Raw genomic sequence first — 17,300 nt, 5'->3', positions numbered from 1 at the left:
TATTGCAACAGTGTAATAGACTGCAAATACACACTGTATGCTTCATTGCAGACTCCCCTGTTTTTTTCAAATCAAAGCTAAATAAAATACACTTTAATACTTAGTATTTTTAAAATAACTGTACTGGTAATTAATGGTACAGCTTAGAAGGATTCAGAAGGGAAATCCTAGTTATAGATTATGTGCTACATGCTTGAATAGCCACATGTGTGACCTCAATTCAGCAGTGTGCTATAGAGTAGAGCCCATGATTAAACACTGTCATTATAACAAATTGAACAGAAGCTGCAAGCATTGAATTGCTTCATAAGAAGTCAGTAGCAGTAAGATTGTTCTGATCTTAATGCTAATATTCACTGCACCAACCTTGTAAGGTTTGTATCTTAATTAAATTGTCATAAAGAGATGTTTAAAAAAATAGTATACATCAGATGGTGGGGTCAACTCATTCTTTACTAGAATATTTTCATTCTATTCTTCTCTCCCTTACTTTCTCATCCAAATTACAATTATCACTTTATTTCATATACACCATATATCTTCCTTGATGTTCTGATTTTGCATAGCACAAGTATAGCAAATAAAGAAGTTGGCTTTCTGCTAGAAAGGTACTTCCAATTATATTTATGTTAAAAGACTATTCTCTGAGAACATAAAATAGCAAAGCAGATCCTACAATGCCAAGTAGTTATTGATTGTTGTTTCTTTTTTGAAAGAGTGTATATTTTAAAACTAACAGAGGGATTTAAATTCATGCCTTGCTCTTCTCTTGTTAACTGGAAATGGTTTTGGATCAAATTCTGCCATTGTAGTTAGAATTATTCCAGTAAGTTAGTAAGTTGTTCCTTTGAATAGTAGGATATTATTTGACATAATGAAAGTATCATGACTTGCCCCCAGTTTTTACTGAATTATAATTGAAACACTATCATGAAGATGCTGATGAGACCTACAATTTAAATAATGTCTCCCTTAACTCAGGAATAATTAACCTTGTAAAGGAAAGTGAACAAGAACCAAGTTCTGTGACCTCTGCCTCATTAGAGCACACGGAAGAGACTGCAGAAAATAGAGAAGTTCTTCCAGAGTGGACCATCAAGAAAACTACCAAAGCAAAGGTATAAGTTAAGAAGTGGTATCTGTTAAATGAGATAGGTACTGTGGCCAATGTATAGGTATCAGAAATGGCCAATGTTTTTAACATGGTGGAAATAGTAACTAGCAATATAACAGCTATATTCACTTTCTTAACCTTCATTTGCAATCTCATTATTTATTAATAATAATAATAATACAGCACCTAATAATAATAATACAGTACTTTGTCCTCATAGTTTACAAGCATGTTTTAATTAAAATCCTCACAGGTGTTTTTAAACAAGGAAATGGAGACCTTTTACCCTGTTTTTCTCTTGCAGAAAGTTGACCTTGTTTGTTGCTTTTCATGAGATTTGGATTCATTTTTTCCCTAGGTTTCCTTGTCTGTATGGCTGTGTAGTGTGAGGGCTTGAGCAGATATGCTCTGAATGTATTTTGAATGGGAAAATATTTTTAAATGTTTCTGTGGGGTTCTGGTTAATCCTGTGATGATCTATCTGTTCCTCAATCTTTTCATGAAAACTGCAAAAAGACCAAACATGCAAATGCATACACATGTGTGAAAGCTGCTGTAGCTGATTGCCAAGTTTTTCATATTCAGCAATGTCAGACTGTCAAATCCTGTGAGAAGTGCAGAGTCAGCAGGGTAGCAAAGAGAGAAAAAACTTTAACAAAGTGAGTGTTAAGCAGGCCACCTGGCAGACTGCTGGCTAATAAACCTTAACTCTACAAGAGGCTAAAACATTTTGTTATGTAGCCTTCTTGCATGTCTGCTTTATCCATTACTTACTGAGCTGGGGCATCTCACATTTTTATGTGGCCCATGGTCTGAATACTTAGAACAGAAACAGAGAGGTAGAATTACTTGTCTTATATATGTCATTGACCAACTGGTGGTGAATCCTCTGTTGTGCAGTAGTGTTGGCTTACATGTAACAACCACACGAGTATAGTCTTCACCCTGGGACAGTCTTAACTGACCACTCCCAAAACCACCTTAACACCATAGATGTGTTACTGCTAATTAGTCTGTCTAAGAGTCAGAAGGTCAGCGTGGGTGTTGCTGGCATGTGAATGTGTCTAAAATCTTTTGGGACTACAGCTGACTTGCAATCTCTAGTGCTGAGCATACATGGCTGGTATCCTCAGGTCTGGTTCCCTCTCCACAGGGATGTGAATCCTTATCAATGCATGTCCTTCTGCATCCGTTAAAATCTGCAGCATGGATGGCAAGATGTGGAAATAAATATCACTCTTTGAGAAACAGAATTAAAACCCCCTTCGAGCCACTGATAGGCAGCTGAGGTTGGGATAGTAGGGGGTATTTGAACGTGGCATTAACTCAGCAGTATCAGGCTTAGCTTCCCCCTACCCAGTTTGTGGGTTTTATTGTATTGAGCTGCTGCTTCTAAAAGGTTTAAGCCTTCAGGCCTTCCATGATTAGGAGCTGTCCAGAGCTGTCAGCACTCCTCTTTACTTCCAGAAGAAAATCTTCCTGAAAAGGAAATGGCATAGGAATCAGCTGGGAATTAAGGCTCTCTAATACTATAATGTAAATGCCAGGACAAAGGACATGAATTTAGGAAAAATTTAGGATTTACTGGTATAGAAAGCATGAGTATTGCCTACTTGCCATCCTAATTGTCTCTAGAGTTGCTTGCAGTAAACCATTTGTGGCATGATAATTTTGCACGTTACAAATAGACTGTGTTTAACTTAGGTGAGAACTTTTAAAATTTAACTTGGTCACTAAAAGTATGTGAAAATGTTGGTAGATTTGAAAAAAAAAATGTTACAGTGAAAAAAAACCAACATAAGATTTGGACTGTTTCTTGGTAGATTGACTCAGGAGACTTAGCAGGACAAGAATGTGTTATTTCCCCAATGTCAGACTGATGATAACTTACTTAAAGGAGAGGTGTTTAGCTAAACTGGTAATGCAGACTTTTTCCAGTTGAACTATTCATTTATACTGCACGATGAGTATAAAATGTTCTACTCCTAGTACTATCTTCAGCATTATTTTGATATATATGCATCATCTAATTACTGTGATACCCCTATTTGCGCAGGACAAAGCTCTGAGGCTGTGCACTTACTCTGCAAGCAGCACTGACACTGAGCCAGAGCCAGAGTATGAAACAAATTATTTTAGAACTGCAGAGGAGACTTTTCTGGAGTTAACAAAGAACAACAAACGAGGTAATTGAAAATTTGTACATAAAAATGTATATCCCTCATCTCCACTCTGACTCAGCAGGAGACAGTGTCCTTCATTAAACTTTCTGTCTAGTTTTCACTTTCTAACATCAAATCTTTCTTCAGTCTAATTTTCCATTAGCTTTTTATTACTTTTTGCTTTTTATTATGTGTATATCTGTTTTTCCCTTTCTTCCACAGTTTTTGCTAGCAGAGGGGTTTTATGCATAAATCTCTACAACGTAAATAAAAATAATTACAAAACTGAAAGGTGACTATAAAGGTAGCTTTCTTTTTTTTGTTTGTAATTATATAGCCAGTTGAAATAATGCAGTGATCAAGACCACAATTTTCCAACCTCTGCATCAAAGTGATGTTGGTTATGGTGCCATAGTGATGTCTCTTTCCTTGTCCTCTGTTTATATATTGCTGTTTCAAGCACCAAAGCTTTTTGTGAGAACCGATAGCAATTTGGAATTTACTGAATTCCTGAAGATTAAGAGAAGTTCTTAAGATCACAGTTTCTGTGTGTTTAATAACTCATGGTGCAAGCCACCTTTCAGTGCAGGTGTGTGCCCTCAGGGAGGGGAGGAGAGGGCGGCTCCTATCCTTGCTGGCGAAGCTTCCCTGGAGGAGATAAATTCTGGCAAGTGCAAAGGCCAGTGCAAGGTCTCTGCACCGCTGAGGCCCTGAGAGCTTGAACAGTTCTTGAGTGATTCACAGGATTTGTGCTGACCCTTGCACAGCCGTGAGCCTGACCTGGCAGAGATTAACCTACAGCAGATACCACGGTGACAATTGCATTAAAAACACCGTGGACGGCTGGACAGGCACGCTGTGCTCTTCAGTGTCTGCTGGGAGTTGGGCTTAAGCAGCTGGCATTTTCAGAGCTAATCCATTTTTTGTGATTCCATGAAAAAGAGAGAGCTGGGACCGCTTATTTACATTACTTCTGTAACTTCCTGGTTTTAATCTGTATGAAATATTGCAAGTCGTTTAACTCAGCCCATAAACACTTCTTTTTATAGATTCTGCTGTTTACAAATCATGTTCTAATATAAGAAAGGTGTGGGTTTTTAAAGAGTTAGATAAGCATTTTTTTTCTGTATAGATCACAATTTGCAAAAAAAAAAAAGGATTTTATCATGTGTTACCAATTGCATTAAATGGCAGCAGATTCCAAGTTTAATGATACCTAAGTATGACTTGATGTCACCATTTTACATAGAAGGTCATTAATTTTGTGTATATGTCTAACTTTTGGGTTAGTAACAGAACTAAAATACTTAATTGTTGTTGAGACAAATAGAAAAGAAGATTATAACATATTATTGCAAGAGCATTTCTGCTGTAGTCATTCCTCATGGTCAGGATTTCTGTTCTGTGCTCTATAAATGCAGTTCTCACATCGTATTAATAACCATACTTTATCCCATCCTGTGTTCAAAGATCTTGGCGTCTTTATGCACGCAAGTGATATAACCTCAAAACATCCACACGAGGCTGAGGCAGGGGCTCCAGCAAACCAATTCACAGAGAATATTTTTATAGGAATAGTTAATTATATTTATTAGCTGAGTCCCCAAACTCACTGGTTGCACAATTATAATCTCGGAGTGATTTTCATTTTTCATTTATAAGCAGGGAACAGAAAGACTGAGTGCCCAATGCAAAGGCTATGAAGAGTCAATGATAAGACCTTCATTGATTTAGTGGGCTTTGGATAAGATTCCCAGTGCATTGCCCAATGTTACGGAGAAGGTCAGTAGAGTAGCAGGGAATATGCCAAATATTCCAGATTCTTCTCTTTTGACCATGAAAAGGTTTTGATTTGAATTTCATAAATTATTTTTTATCCTGATGTGATTCTGTTGGAGGCATTGGAGGCAGAGGCTCTCCTAATGCTGTAGGTTATAGGGCAGAGATGAAGTTTGTGTAACAAGAAGTGCAAGGAAATAAACTTAATGCCTCAGCCTCATGTGGATGTTTTGAGGTTATATCACTTGCACGCATAAAGACGCCAAGATCTTTGAACACAGGATGGGATAAAGTATGGTTATTAATAAGCATCTGTCTTCATTTTCATAAGCTGCAGAAAATTTCTTTGGTTTTGTTTCGATCTTCTGAATGAGTTTTCAGCCTTGGACTTCAGAAACTGTGGTTTTATTCCTAATTACTTTGTGCTACAGTAGGATCTATAACAAATGGGTAGCACCTCTTTCTTACCTTACTAGTGTATTTTTTATGCTCTTATATTCATTAACTAAAAATGTAGTGAAAAGGAAAGAATTATCAAACTTAGCACATCTGTTATGTAAGGCTGTTAAAAGACAAGAACAAAACCTTACTGCAAATAAATAAGTAGGGTCCCCTAGATCCGCCAGATTAACCATCTTGTCTATAATTTAAAAAGAAAGGAAAATAATGTTGGTTTTTGCATGCCATCTCCTTCACCTCTAATATTGGTATGAACAATCTCCTGTATATGCATTGACTGGAGAATTAGGCAATAGTATTTTTAATGGTTTTATTGCATTGAATTGCAGATACCTTAAAACATTTGAAATATATCTAAAATTTGTAAAAATACATTACAGTCTATGTAGACTGCTATAATGATATTATTTGTTACATCTCTTACAGCCGAGCAGGAAAAACAAAATCAGAGAAAGTCATTTCTGGGGAACCCAATGTCAATTTTGGATTTATACCAACACAGTCTCTATGGCCATTTTGGAGAGGATGGACCTGAACAATTAACACATTACAGTTTAATTGAGAAGCTGAGTGGATCTTCCAGTAAAGACAGCAAGGGCAAGGAGAACCCAAGTGTAAGTTACTGTAATTTTTATATTACTTCTCATTTTGTTCATTATCTGCCTTTTGGTTTTTCCTCGGTGTTGATTGATTACTAAAACCTGGCAGACTAGAAAATAACAACATGACCTACAAAAGAGTAAAGATCTAAATATTTTTAGAACAGAATGTTACATTTGGATCCTCACCTGTCATAGAATTAGACTTCCAAAACTGACAAGTAGAGACAGTCTAGCACTTCACCATTAGTAAGGAACTGAAATTTAAAGCTAGCAAGAAAACACAAAATTTATCTTTTAAGGCTGCTCCTTCACATGTAATTAGATAGTTTGTATAGCACAACATGTAGTAAATTACTTAAACTTCTAAAGATGTATTCCTGAAAATTCAAATGAAATTATGCTACAGAAGTCAACTATCTTCTCATCTCTTTTGAAATAACTTTTGGTGTTAGCTTTGGAATTCCTGATTTCAGAGTTTTAAACATTAGTGTGATGAAGATCATTCCTAATCTGATTGGTGGATCTTGATGCTAAACTGAAACAAATTTTTTCTTCTCTTACTTCGTGTGAATCCACTTGCTTTTCTGTCTCTAAAAGTATTGAATCTGACATCACACAGTCTCAGCAAGCCTGAAAAGCAACTTCTGAACCTGTTCCTTTCCTCCTATTTTCTCATGCCTTCTCATCCTCTGACCCTCTCACCCTCTCTCCTTTGATCTAACAAGCCAATTTTTTTTTAAAATAGAGGCACCTAATCATGATCCACTGTAATCATTTCACCTCCGTGTTCAGTCTCTTTTCCCAGCTCTTCTTTTTAGACAGAAAGTCTTCTGTTTCTATGTGGAGCACTCAGCACATTTTGGGTATGTTATAGTATAAACAAAGGTGGTAGCAGAAAATAATGAGTCAGCTGCTGGTTTGTAACACCCTGATGTAGTGCATAAATGAGAAAGAGTTTTTATCTTTTCCCACACCCCAGTTTTCAGTTTCAGAAAATGACTGTGCCTTGTAACTTTGAGGTGCTTAACTCTAACCAAAGTTAGAATCTTACAGCTTTTAGGAATCTGGGCCAAATATGCAGAAGGAATATGAAGAAACAAACTGTCTGTACCTCTGCTTATTCCAGCTCTGTTGGCATGAAAGTTCTGCTTAAATGAATATTAAATTGACTCACAAACTTCAAAAAGAAAATACTGACATGTATGTGCCTTATTTCCCAATCAACGAAATTTCATTAGTACCTAGAATATGATTCAATTTTAATATATTTCGGTCATGTTAGAAAGAACAATTTTAAATAATCTGGCTTCATAGTTGGGAAGAAAGAAAGAAAAAGGCAGCAGAAGGGTGTTTAAAAGGATACATGAAGGAAAACAAATTGAACATCCACTTAGTTCCTCATCTTGAACATCCAGAAATTCATAGCCTAATTATGCACACGAGATGAATTATATATGTGTGTATATGCATATATATAAAATTGCATAAAAATCAGTTCTGCCTTCTGAAGGCCAAGGTCTTGTGCTATTAACAGAGCAATTAGATTTGTTTCCACTGTAGAAAAGTGGCTCGGAGTTGTATCTACTTTTAATTAATTCTTTTCATGCAGTCCTTGTATATGACATCTCTGCAAAGTACCCAATCAGCCTCAAAGCCTAAACAAAGCCCACTGAACTGGCCTTAGGATCCTTGCAAAACTCCATCATTAAACTAAAAGGCAACAAGTGTAACTCAGCACTAGCATTTTCATGCACTATGTTTGGGAGCTCTGGAGTTTACTTTTTAAGGATCAGAAAGAGCTCTCAACACCGGGTGGCCTCTCAGTGAACAGTGGAAGCTCAGTAAAGCACTAGAGATTTGCCTATTAGTATTAAACTTTTCAGAATGACAAATGAGAGGCAGTAACCATGAAAAGCAGGTTGTCCTGAACTCCTTGTTTGAACCAGCACAGCAAATTTTTTTGAGTTGTAGGTTGTCCAACCTAGGAAAATCCACAGTCTGATTAAATTAGAACTGTGTGATCTGGAACAAGACCCACAAAAAAAAGGGGAGCACCAGAAACAGAGGCACTTATGGCCAACAAATCTTAAAAAAAAAAACAAAAACAAAAACACAAAACTATAAATTTTGAGGGCGGAATAATGCAGCTTTCATGTAGAATATTTGCCATTTTGAAAAATGAAATGCAATGTGCTTTGAAATTAATTTCCAAGTGGTGTTTGTGAAGCCTTTAACAAAAAAAGCAGAAGATGTGTGTCAAAAAAGTGTCGTAGTGGGCAGAATGAGTTTACACTGCTTGTCAGAAGAGCAAGTGTGCTGTGTCAGTCCCTCAGCCCAATTAAATTGGGCTGTACAGCACTAGGACAGTACTGGGGGCTCTAATGAGACAGTCTGGCAGGAAGCTCTGTTAACCCAGACTTGTCATTTGATTTGTCTCCTTCTCAACCAACATATTCACCAGTCTTACCTCCAAAGTTTATACACAAGTTTTATCAGCAAAAAAGTACTGCACAGGAGTTTCAGAAGAGAAGCAACCAATGGGCAATTAGTATGATAAAGACACACTGAAGGGAGAGTTTGAGGAATCAAAAAAGGCTTTTTCATGTTGACAGGAGAAATGTTTATTGTTACAGTTTCTTACCTTCCAGGTCTTATACAGCATTCTGGTCAAATTCTCTTGACACTAAGACCATTTATGTTACTTTTATTTTGACCCAGGAAACATATTCTGAAATAATGCCATCCTTTTGTACACTGCAGAATCATGGACAAGAAAAACAATTCGCAATTTCAAAGAAAGAAATAAGATGCACTGACTGTCAAATTAATAGCTATGGTTTATTTTCCTCAAGAAGGATTTTCAAAACAAGAAACATTAATTTTTATATGTATCAAATGACTTAATTTTATTTGAACAGTAACTTCTCTGATTTAATAAGCAATATGCAACGCCTGATCCAAAGTCCACTGTACTCAGCCCATGGGAGACACTTCGTCAGTGAAACTTCAGTGAGCCCTGCATTAAACAGCTGTTCTTCCTTGCAGCAGTAACTTCTTGAGCACTTTACCCACATCATGATTGCTACCACATTTTTACAATGAAAAAACTATTTCACATTTCATCATTTACTTTACTATTTAGACTTTAAAAGCTAGTGGGTTTTTTATCTTATAAGAATTCAGAAAACAAGATAAATTTCCCTCCCCTAGGCCCATTGCTTATTAGCATATTTTATGATCAAATAAAAAGCAACACAAGACTTTTTCTTGTCTTTGTTTCCTTGAAGAAGTAACTGGGTTGGTCAAAGATTTTATTTCTTAGTCATCCTTATGGTCCCAAAGCATTATGAAAAATATGTTTACTTCCCTGTCCTTAGCCAACCATCACATACTTCTATTCTGTAATACAGCCCTCTTCTGTCCCTATGTATTACTCAATTTGAGTCACCATCAAGGCTTTCTTGTTTTTCAAGACATGACTTGAGCACTTTGAATAAAAGATCCCTTATGGAAGGGGTTGGTACCCATCAGAAATTTCTGTTTCCTCTTGTTTTCCCTCAGTTGTGAAGAGATACATGAGAAATCTGACATTTCTGGCAGAGTTACCTTGTTAATTGCATCAGCACTTTAACTGGGGGGCTCATTTAACAGAAGTGCAATGCGAAGTTGTGAGTTGCAATGTGAAGAATGTGAGTTCATATGTGTTGTACAGATGATTCATGAATGAGATCAAATGCTCAAATCACTGTGTCTTGAAATTCAAGTAGATATTAGAGAGCACTGGCAAATACAGGGAAAGGAAAAATTAGAGAAGCTGCTGTTTAGGCTGCACTTACGAACAGGACTGACCTGGCAGCATTCCCAGATAAACTCAAGGTTTTTTTACAGCTGAGTAAGCTGATTGGGAGTTAATGCTGTATGATTGACTTATTGTGCTCACAAGCCTCCTATTAACAGAGGAGAATATCCACGAAAGGACTAGAAAAAAGACTAAGAAATTTTGATAACTGCACAACACTTGCCATCCTCAAGGATCTCTGAGCATTAAATTGATACTGTAGAGGGTGTTCCAGACCTCCTGAATTATGGCAACAGTTAGAGCAGCCCAGACACCTCTGCAGGCTGCACTAAACAAGAGTGAGGGCAAAATAAAGAAAGGCTGCTGCTTGCATCTCATCTCCTGCAGCACACTGGGTACTTTGTACTGTTCACCTGTTTAGGCAGCTCTTGGAGAAAGTGCCAGCATTTTGTGCCTGATTTGGGTTCTCTGAGTCACTCTCTGAAGGTACCTTATTCTCTCTGAAAGAGAGAAGCATCAAGTCCCTTTTAAAAGAGACTTTCCATATTTAAGTGTCTGAAGTAGTTCTAGGGAGACCATGTGCACTTTGCTTTCACAGAGAACTAATTTTTTTCACGTTATCGGATGTGCTTAGGGAGGGATTCTGCTTATCACATGTGAAAAAGCCTAAGATAATGATTTCGGTCCAATTAGCAGTTGGGAAGAGCCGCATCCTAAGACTTCAAAGTGGAAAGGAGGTATTGACCTGTGGAACCACTTGCTTCCTTGCCCTGACCACAGCTGGCTTATACTGAGTACCAAACTTTCAACCCATGGTTAGAAATATGAACATTGCCCCAAACTTTTCTTTGTCTGGAACTAGTAAAAGCCAGCTATTGTAGCTACCATTTGTATTTTAGAGAGTGAAGCTGCATCAGTGCACATTCAGGTGAGCACTAAATAATTGCCTGCTTTTTACTTTCAAAATAACAGGAGTACCTGCAGGTGTGGCAGCACTGGGTGATATTTGGCTAGTTGCTTGGTCTCAGGATCTATTTCACTGTAAATTGGTAACAGCAATAACTATCTGATGTTACAACCAGAAGAGAACAGCAAATGCTCCTGGTGACCTCGATCTTAGCTTGTTTTGTAAAATGCGTGTGTTACTGCAAATACAGGGTTTGAAGCAACTCTTACAGATTATTATACTAGAAAGTAATGGAAGGTAGAAGAGGTCCCTTGTCAATAAGAGAAAGCATCTAATGGGCTGGATCAAATCCAGGAATTAGTTGATAGTAGGTTTCTGTGTACTAATTGTACATGGAAATTGTACACAGCTCATACTGCATATCAAGCACAGAAATCTCACCTCCTCTTTGCTATTTTTCTTGCCAGGCTTAAGAGAGAGGAGGAGGAGGAGGTGAGGAGGTAATCAGTTTTATTTGCTTTCCTAGCCCTGATGAACCTAAGATGTTAAGGAAGAAACTGCCACTGCAATTTGTAAATGGGGAATAAGTCTGCAGTCTCATTCACTTGCCTTTTGTGTTTTAAGATCATTGCTTTTCTTTCAAGCAAGGCATTAGTATATCAAATCATTGCATATGTTTAGGGATGTGATCTATTTCTGTAAACATTTGGTGCTATTTAGAAACATTAGCCTAGAAACATTCTAATTCAGTCAGGATTAGATACCCTTTCATCTTTCCCATCACAAAAAGTGAAAATGACTTTTACTGTATTTATGTTTTATATTAGCCCCTGTTGACCCCTGAATGTGGCCTGTGAGCTACACATGTTTCTATTTGTCAAAATTGCCTCAATAGAATTTACTCACTGACAGGTTGGGATTGTAAGATTTCCTTTCTATTTAATCAAAGGGTTTTGATTCTCAGCTGAGTGATGCAATACTTGTTCCATCAAAACAAGGACTGTCTGAGTAATTACCCAACTTGATGTAAGATCTTTTTTCAGGGGATTATATAGGAGTATTTGACAACATAAGTGACAAAAACCACAGGAGCATGGTCTGAAAAGAAAACAGATTTGACCGTACGGCCCATGGGAATAATACAGAATTAAAATATTTTTTCCAGCCTCAAGTCTGATTCAACTCATGTAGGGAAAAGCGAAATTAGAAATAAGATAGGACATCTGCAGACATCAACAAATCACACATATTTGCATGGTTTTTTCCCCTCCATTGGGCAAGTTCACATTCCAAGATCTGCTTCCAAGCCTTATATTCATCGTGAGGTCTCATTGTTTCTAATACCTTGCCATCAAAGTTGCCTTCAAAAAGTAAAGTGAAGAGACAGCAAAACAAGCAATTTGAAGAGTAGCTAGGCAGTCTTCTGGGACCAAAGTCTCACTTGACACGTCTCACTTAAGAGACATGTGGTGTGGTGTGGAAGAACATTCTTACAGCCAGCCTGAGGAACTAGCTTGGCAACAATAAAAAGCTGCAGTTATACAGAGACTCATTCCACTCCCTGTGCCTTCTAGGTGAAACACTGAGATTTCTTATGCTGATGAAAGTTTTTGTAAAAATTTATGCAATAGAGAATGGCTCAGCAAGGAGGATGATAACATTCTGCATAACTTTTTAAAGTTTTTAAAAGACTTTGGCAAGACAAAACATTTGGAACTCAGCGTCCACCAGAGCAAATAACTTTTTTAATGGTATGCAAGGGACATTTTTAGGAAAAACATACCCTAAAAAGAACTGGAAGCTGTTATCTGCTGATACAGTTCTGCTTCTAGCACTAATGACCTCAGTAGTTTTAGTACTGTGCCATCAAATCCCATTCTGACTGGCCTCCAGCTGGCATAAAAGCTCTATTTTATGTTTGGTTAGTGTATTTATGGGGACGGGTAGGTGGCGACATTTTAACTCAAGTATCTTTTAGCACATAGTTTTAAAAGAGTATCTGGGTGTCAGTGAGGGACAGAAAGTCTTTGGCATAGTACAGCAGGCTGTGTGGCATTTTAAAACACATGGTGTGCAAGGCTAGCAGGAGAATGATTTGGATGTGTGAGAGAAGGAGAGGAGGAAGTGAAAAGCTGCAGCTGTGACAGGAAAGATGAGAGTTTAAAGCATTGCTGGCATGAAGGTGCAGTTCCTAGCGCCTGTGGCACAGGGTCACTGAGCACTAAACGCCCCAATAACTCGTGGCGCTGAATGAACTGTGCCTGTGTGGTTTCTCGAGTGCCACATGCAGATGTTTGGGCTTGTCTGATTCAGGGCAACACACCCAGATGTCCTGTGGCCACAGCTGGAGCGTTGTGCTCACTGAGTATAACCCCTTTGGCACTGTAAGGAGAGAAGAACTTTGCCCTTTCCGAGTGGGAAAACTTGCTCAGTGAAGCAGAAACCCCATATCCCACCACCTCAGCAAGTAATTTCAAATTTCAGAGAGAACCTTGTCTTTTCAGCATGTAGGAGCTGCATAACCACATTACACAGCAGCCCAGATGTCGCAAAAAGCCCTGCAGTTCATTTGCTGGAGTCCCTGGAGGGACAGTCCAGAACTGCTCTTGTACAAGTGCCCAGAGCAACACAGAGCTGTACAGAGCTAATTTACAGTGAGCCTGCTTGGGCACAATGTTAGCACAGCTCCTGATGGCCTGGTTACTCCAGGTCATTTCTCAGCAGGGCTGAGGAGCTGAAATAAGCAGAGTGTTGATAAGACCCCACTGCACTGGGTTCCGGCCCACTCAGCTTGTTTATGCTGTTTCCACATCACTGTGCCTCACAGACACATCCCAAGCACTATTTAATGTCCATTTGCCTATATAACTGGAGATTACATACAGATTTAATAGGCCCAGGGGCTCATAGGTGTAAGTAGGTAGATCTTTTAGTCTAATAAGAACCAAAAGTACATATGAAATAAAAGTATCATTTGCTAGTGATTTCCCTGAGTGGAAAATGTTCCGAGCTGTTTTTCAGAGGTTTGACAGATGGAGCTGATGTGATTTGCAGCATGGCCCAAAGTACACTCGTGTTTCTGCCATTTGTAACCAGACACTCTTCAGTCCTCTGTCTTTGGAAATGAAGTTGCAGGTTTCATTTCTCTCAGTGTTGAATTGGAATATTATAATAATACTGTAGGCCAAAATGGAATTCAGGGCACATTAAAAAATAAAAAAAAAGAAACAAATGATAAATAATAGTAAGCTTGTGAGATAGTGTAATTGTTGTAATGATAGAAAATGTATTAGTAATAAAGGAAAAGGCTAAAAAATAGATTGGATACAATAAACATTGGATCGACTCAATCAAGAAAAGAGCAGTAGGGCAGAGATGTATTCAGTGAGCTGTTTGTTTTCTGAAGCTGGAAAATATTTTGACTCCAAGAGGAGCATCTGATTAGCAGAGTTAAATGAGATGAATAATGCTGTAATATTTTTGTGAATTGTTTTTCCAGCTGAAACTTGCCTTCCCCATCTATAACAGAGATATGTTTTGCATAAAGCACTCAAACATCATGCAGGGAAGGGTAGGAAATGACTGCTCTTTTAGTATGAGAGTTCCACACTAACCAAAATACATGAGGAGTAAGTTACACAGCTGACAGTAGCAGGAATTGTAGCAATATACAGAGAATATATTAGCAAATTATCTCTTTTTGTAAGAGAGATGCTTTTTATTTTCCTATGCACATGAAAATAATAACCTAATCAACATGGTCTTTGAAAAGAAGGCAAATTTTATGTCAAATATTAGCAAAAACCATATTGAAATAATGTTTTGGTCTTTATAGCTTGTTCCACTAACCACTTTCATTTCCCAAAAGTGATTTGCCTTTTATTTAAATGAGAATTTATATTAGACTTTATGCAGTATGACACACAAATTGTCTAAATTCTTAAGAAAAATATTGATAAATATATTTTGCAAATTCAAACATTCTTTATAGGAAATCCCAAAGTGAAATATTTTATTTCTTAGTGTATTTTTAGGCCCTTGTATATGAATTCCAGGCTTGTTCAGCATCCATTTTAATTTAATGGAAAGTAATATTTGTATTTGATAAGAGAAATAAACATGATATTTAGCAGACTTATCAGCAATGGGTGACACAGGGAACTTTGGGAAGTTTGTATGTAATTTAAATGTCTAATTATCTTTCACAAGGGCTAAGAAGAGTGATATCAGTTTCCATAGCACATGTCAGAGTCCTCCCAGCCTGAACTGCCCATCAGTCCATCAATGACTGAGACACATCCTGATGGCTCTGCTCCCATCAGTCACCTTCTCTAAATTTCTCCATTCTCTGCCTGATCATTAATAGAGGTCACTAAAAATTTTGCATACTACAAAAAGCTGTAGACTTAAGAACTTCTCTTAGCTACTCCAGTGTTATTCTCAGCAAATCAAACCCCAAGTGATTATTTGAAGAATTATCTGAATAATTGCCAGTCAAACATTTTAAAGTGATTTTTCTGACGTCCCTATTACATATGCACATATCCTATGGGTTATTGAATTCTCTGTAAAGCAAACTATAAAATAAGACCTCATGGGTTTGGGTGCATGAAGAGTAAAGAAGAAGTGGGTGGAAATGAAGAAATTAAATATGAATATGGTATGTTTCTGTGCATTATAAAATTAAAATGTTAACTGTGCAGCAATAGTCTATGATATTTCTTATAGCAAAGAGAAAGGTCTAAACTTCACCAAGAGATTGTATCCACAGAAAAGTTACCAGATTGGAAAACCTACTGGTAACCTGTACTAAGATGAAAAACAGATTTCAAATGGTAGAGCTTTTCAGACAATGCCTGAAGTTGAGGAGCAGAAGTAGCAAAGAAGCCAGCACATGCTTCTTGATCACTCCTGCAAGAATTATTTTGCCCTGCATGGACTAACTGAAGAGTCTTGTTTGTGACCCCTAAACATTAAAAATATAGGTCATTTTTTTCACACTTCATTTCCTAATGGCTGTGCCTAAATTCTTATTTAGACACTTCAGCTGTCCAGTTTTCAAAGGTACCAGAAATCTGCAGCTTTTTCTGCTGTCTCTGACAGATTTACATATTTGGATCCTGTGAAAATCATGGAGTTTACATAGGTGCTTGAAAATTGTTTTAGATATTCTCCCTCTAACTGGCAGAAATTTGGTCTGTAGTATCCTGCTTCTGTACATTGGCTCTGTGGACAATGACATGGAACATCAGCAGACGTTTTCCCTGAGTTAAAAGGAAGGGCAAATACTGTGTATTTTTAATCTGGTCCTACTATGTTCTCATTAAGAACATAAAATAATGACATTCTTCATATTTTTAACCCATTTCTTTATTGCATTTTCCATAACATTAGTGTATAAAAGACTGGAAAATGCTAAAACTTTCATCTGTATCATTTTACAGAACATTTTTATTATTACTGTTATAGGAACATCATCATCCTATCTTTTAATGTTTCTTAGAACCACTATAACAAACCAGGGCACAGAAGGTTCAAGATTTATAAAACAGCATTTCTATAAATAAAATCCATTGTAAAACCTGGAATCTGTATTATGACATCATTAGTAGCACAGTGATGAAAACAGGCAGCAGGGTAAGGCAAGGACAGCAGTCATTACACAGAAGCTGTGTAATGTGAGAGCTGTAGCCTTCCTGATGAACTACTATAGACTGAATAGTCTTTGGGGGTTCTGTTTGCTCATCAAGTTTCATCACTTGTAGTGGTGATCCTAGAACATGGAGTGACTGGCTATGTAGAAAATTTAGATATGGAGACATTTATCTTCTTGTCTTCGTCTACAAGGCAAATACTGCTGAGTTTCTTCGTGACATTACATAAAAACTAGTTGTTTGTTCGATTAGTGTGTTTTCTAAGTGGAAAGGGGGCTAATGTTGATGTCACCCACTAGCGTCACATGCACTGCATTTAGCTCAGCGGTGTCCTTCTGTTCCTGTGAAAGTGTTTGGGAACCCACACTCTCTCCTCCACAGCCAAAAACTTCGATCTAAAGTAGGGAATGCTCTGGACTTGGGATTTAAGATATCTCATGCTATTCCTGGGGGAGACATCTGTGCGAGATGGAACTTTTGCCTTCATAACCTGTTTCTTGAGTAGGTTATGAGGCATGGGTTCTGGATGTCAAAGGATAGAAGAATCCAGATCTATGAATGAATCATTATGTAAATAGTTACCATTCATATTTACTCAGAAACCACTGAGTGGCAGAAGCCACTCAGTATCCATAGACTCTAGGACACAGGGCATGAATGGAAACATCTCCATAGGCTCTGGATAGCACAAAACCCCTGAGCTTTTATGCAGAGCAGGGCAGTAGAAATGAAATCATCGTCAACTCCAACTGATATATTACGGCCTGCCTTGCTGTTGCTGGTGGTATTAGCATTTGCTAACCTGTGCTAAGCCAATTCTGTGA

At 37.6% G+C, this 17,300-nt stretch overlaps 1 protein-coding gene across 4 annotated transcripts in view; it reads left to right on the top strand.

The window, feature by feature from the left end:
- Positions 1-17,300, top strand: part of NCKAP5 (NCK associated protein 5) — a 370,644-nt gene that overhangs the window by 338,747 nt on the left and 14,597 nt on the right. For all 4 annotated transcript variants that reach the window (XM_051810233.1, XM_051810235.1, XM_051810236.1 and 1 more), the window contains exons 17-19: positions 982-1,118; positions 3,171-3,300; positions 5,941-6,128. In XM_051810233.1, the coding sequence (XP_051666193.1) occupies positions 982-1,118; positions 3,171-3,300; positions 5,941-6,128 (455 nt within the window). The remainder of the gene's footprint in view (positions 1-981; positions 1,119-3,170; positions 3,301-5,940; positions 6,129-17,300) is intronic.

Source organism: Manacus candei, unplaced genomic scaffold (genome assembly GCF_025592945.1).
Source record: "Manacus candei isolate 608988 ecotype Guabito, Panama unplaced genomic scaffold, ASM2559294v1 h1tg000077l, whole genome shotgun sequence".
Taxonomy (NCBI): domain Eukaryota; kingdom Metazoa; phylum Chordata; class Aves; order Passeriformes; family Pipridae; genus Manacus; species Manacus candei.
This window is presented reverse-complemented; position numbering and strand designations above follow the sequence as displayed.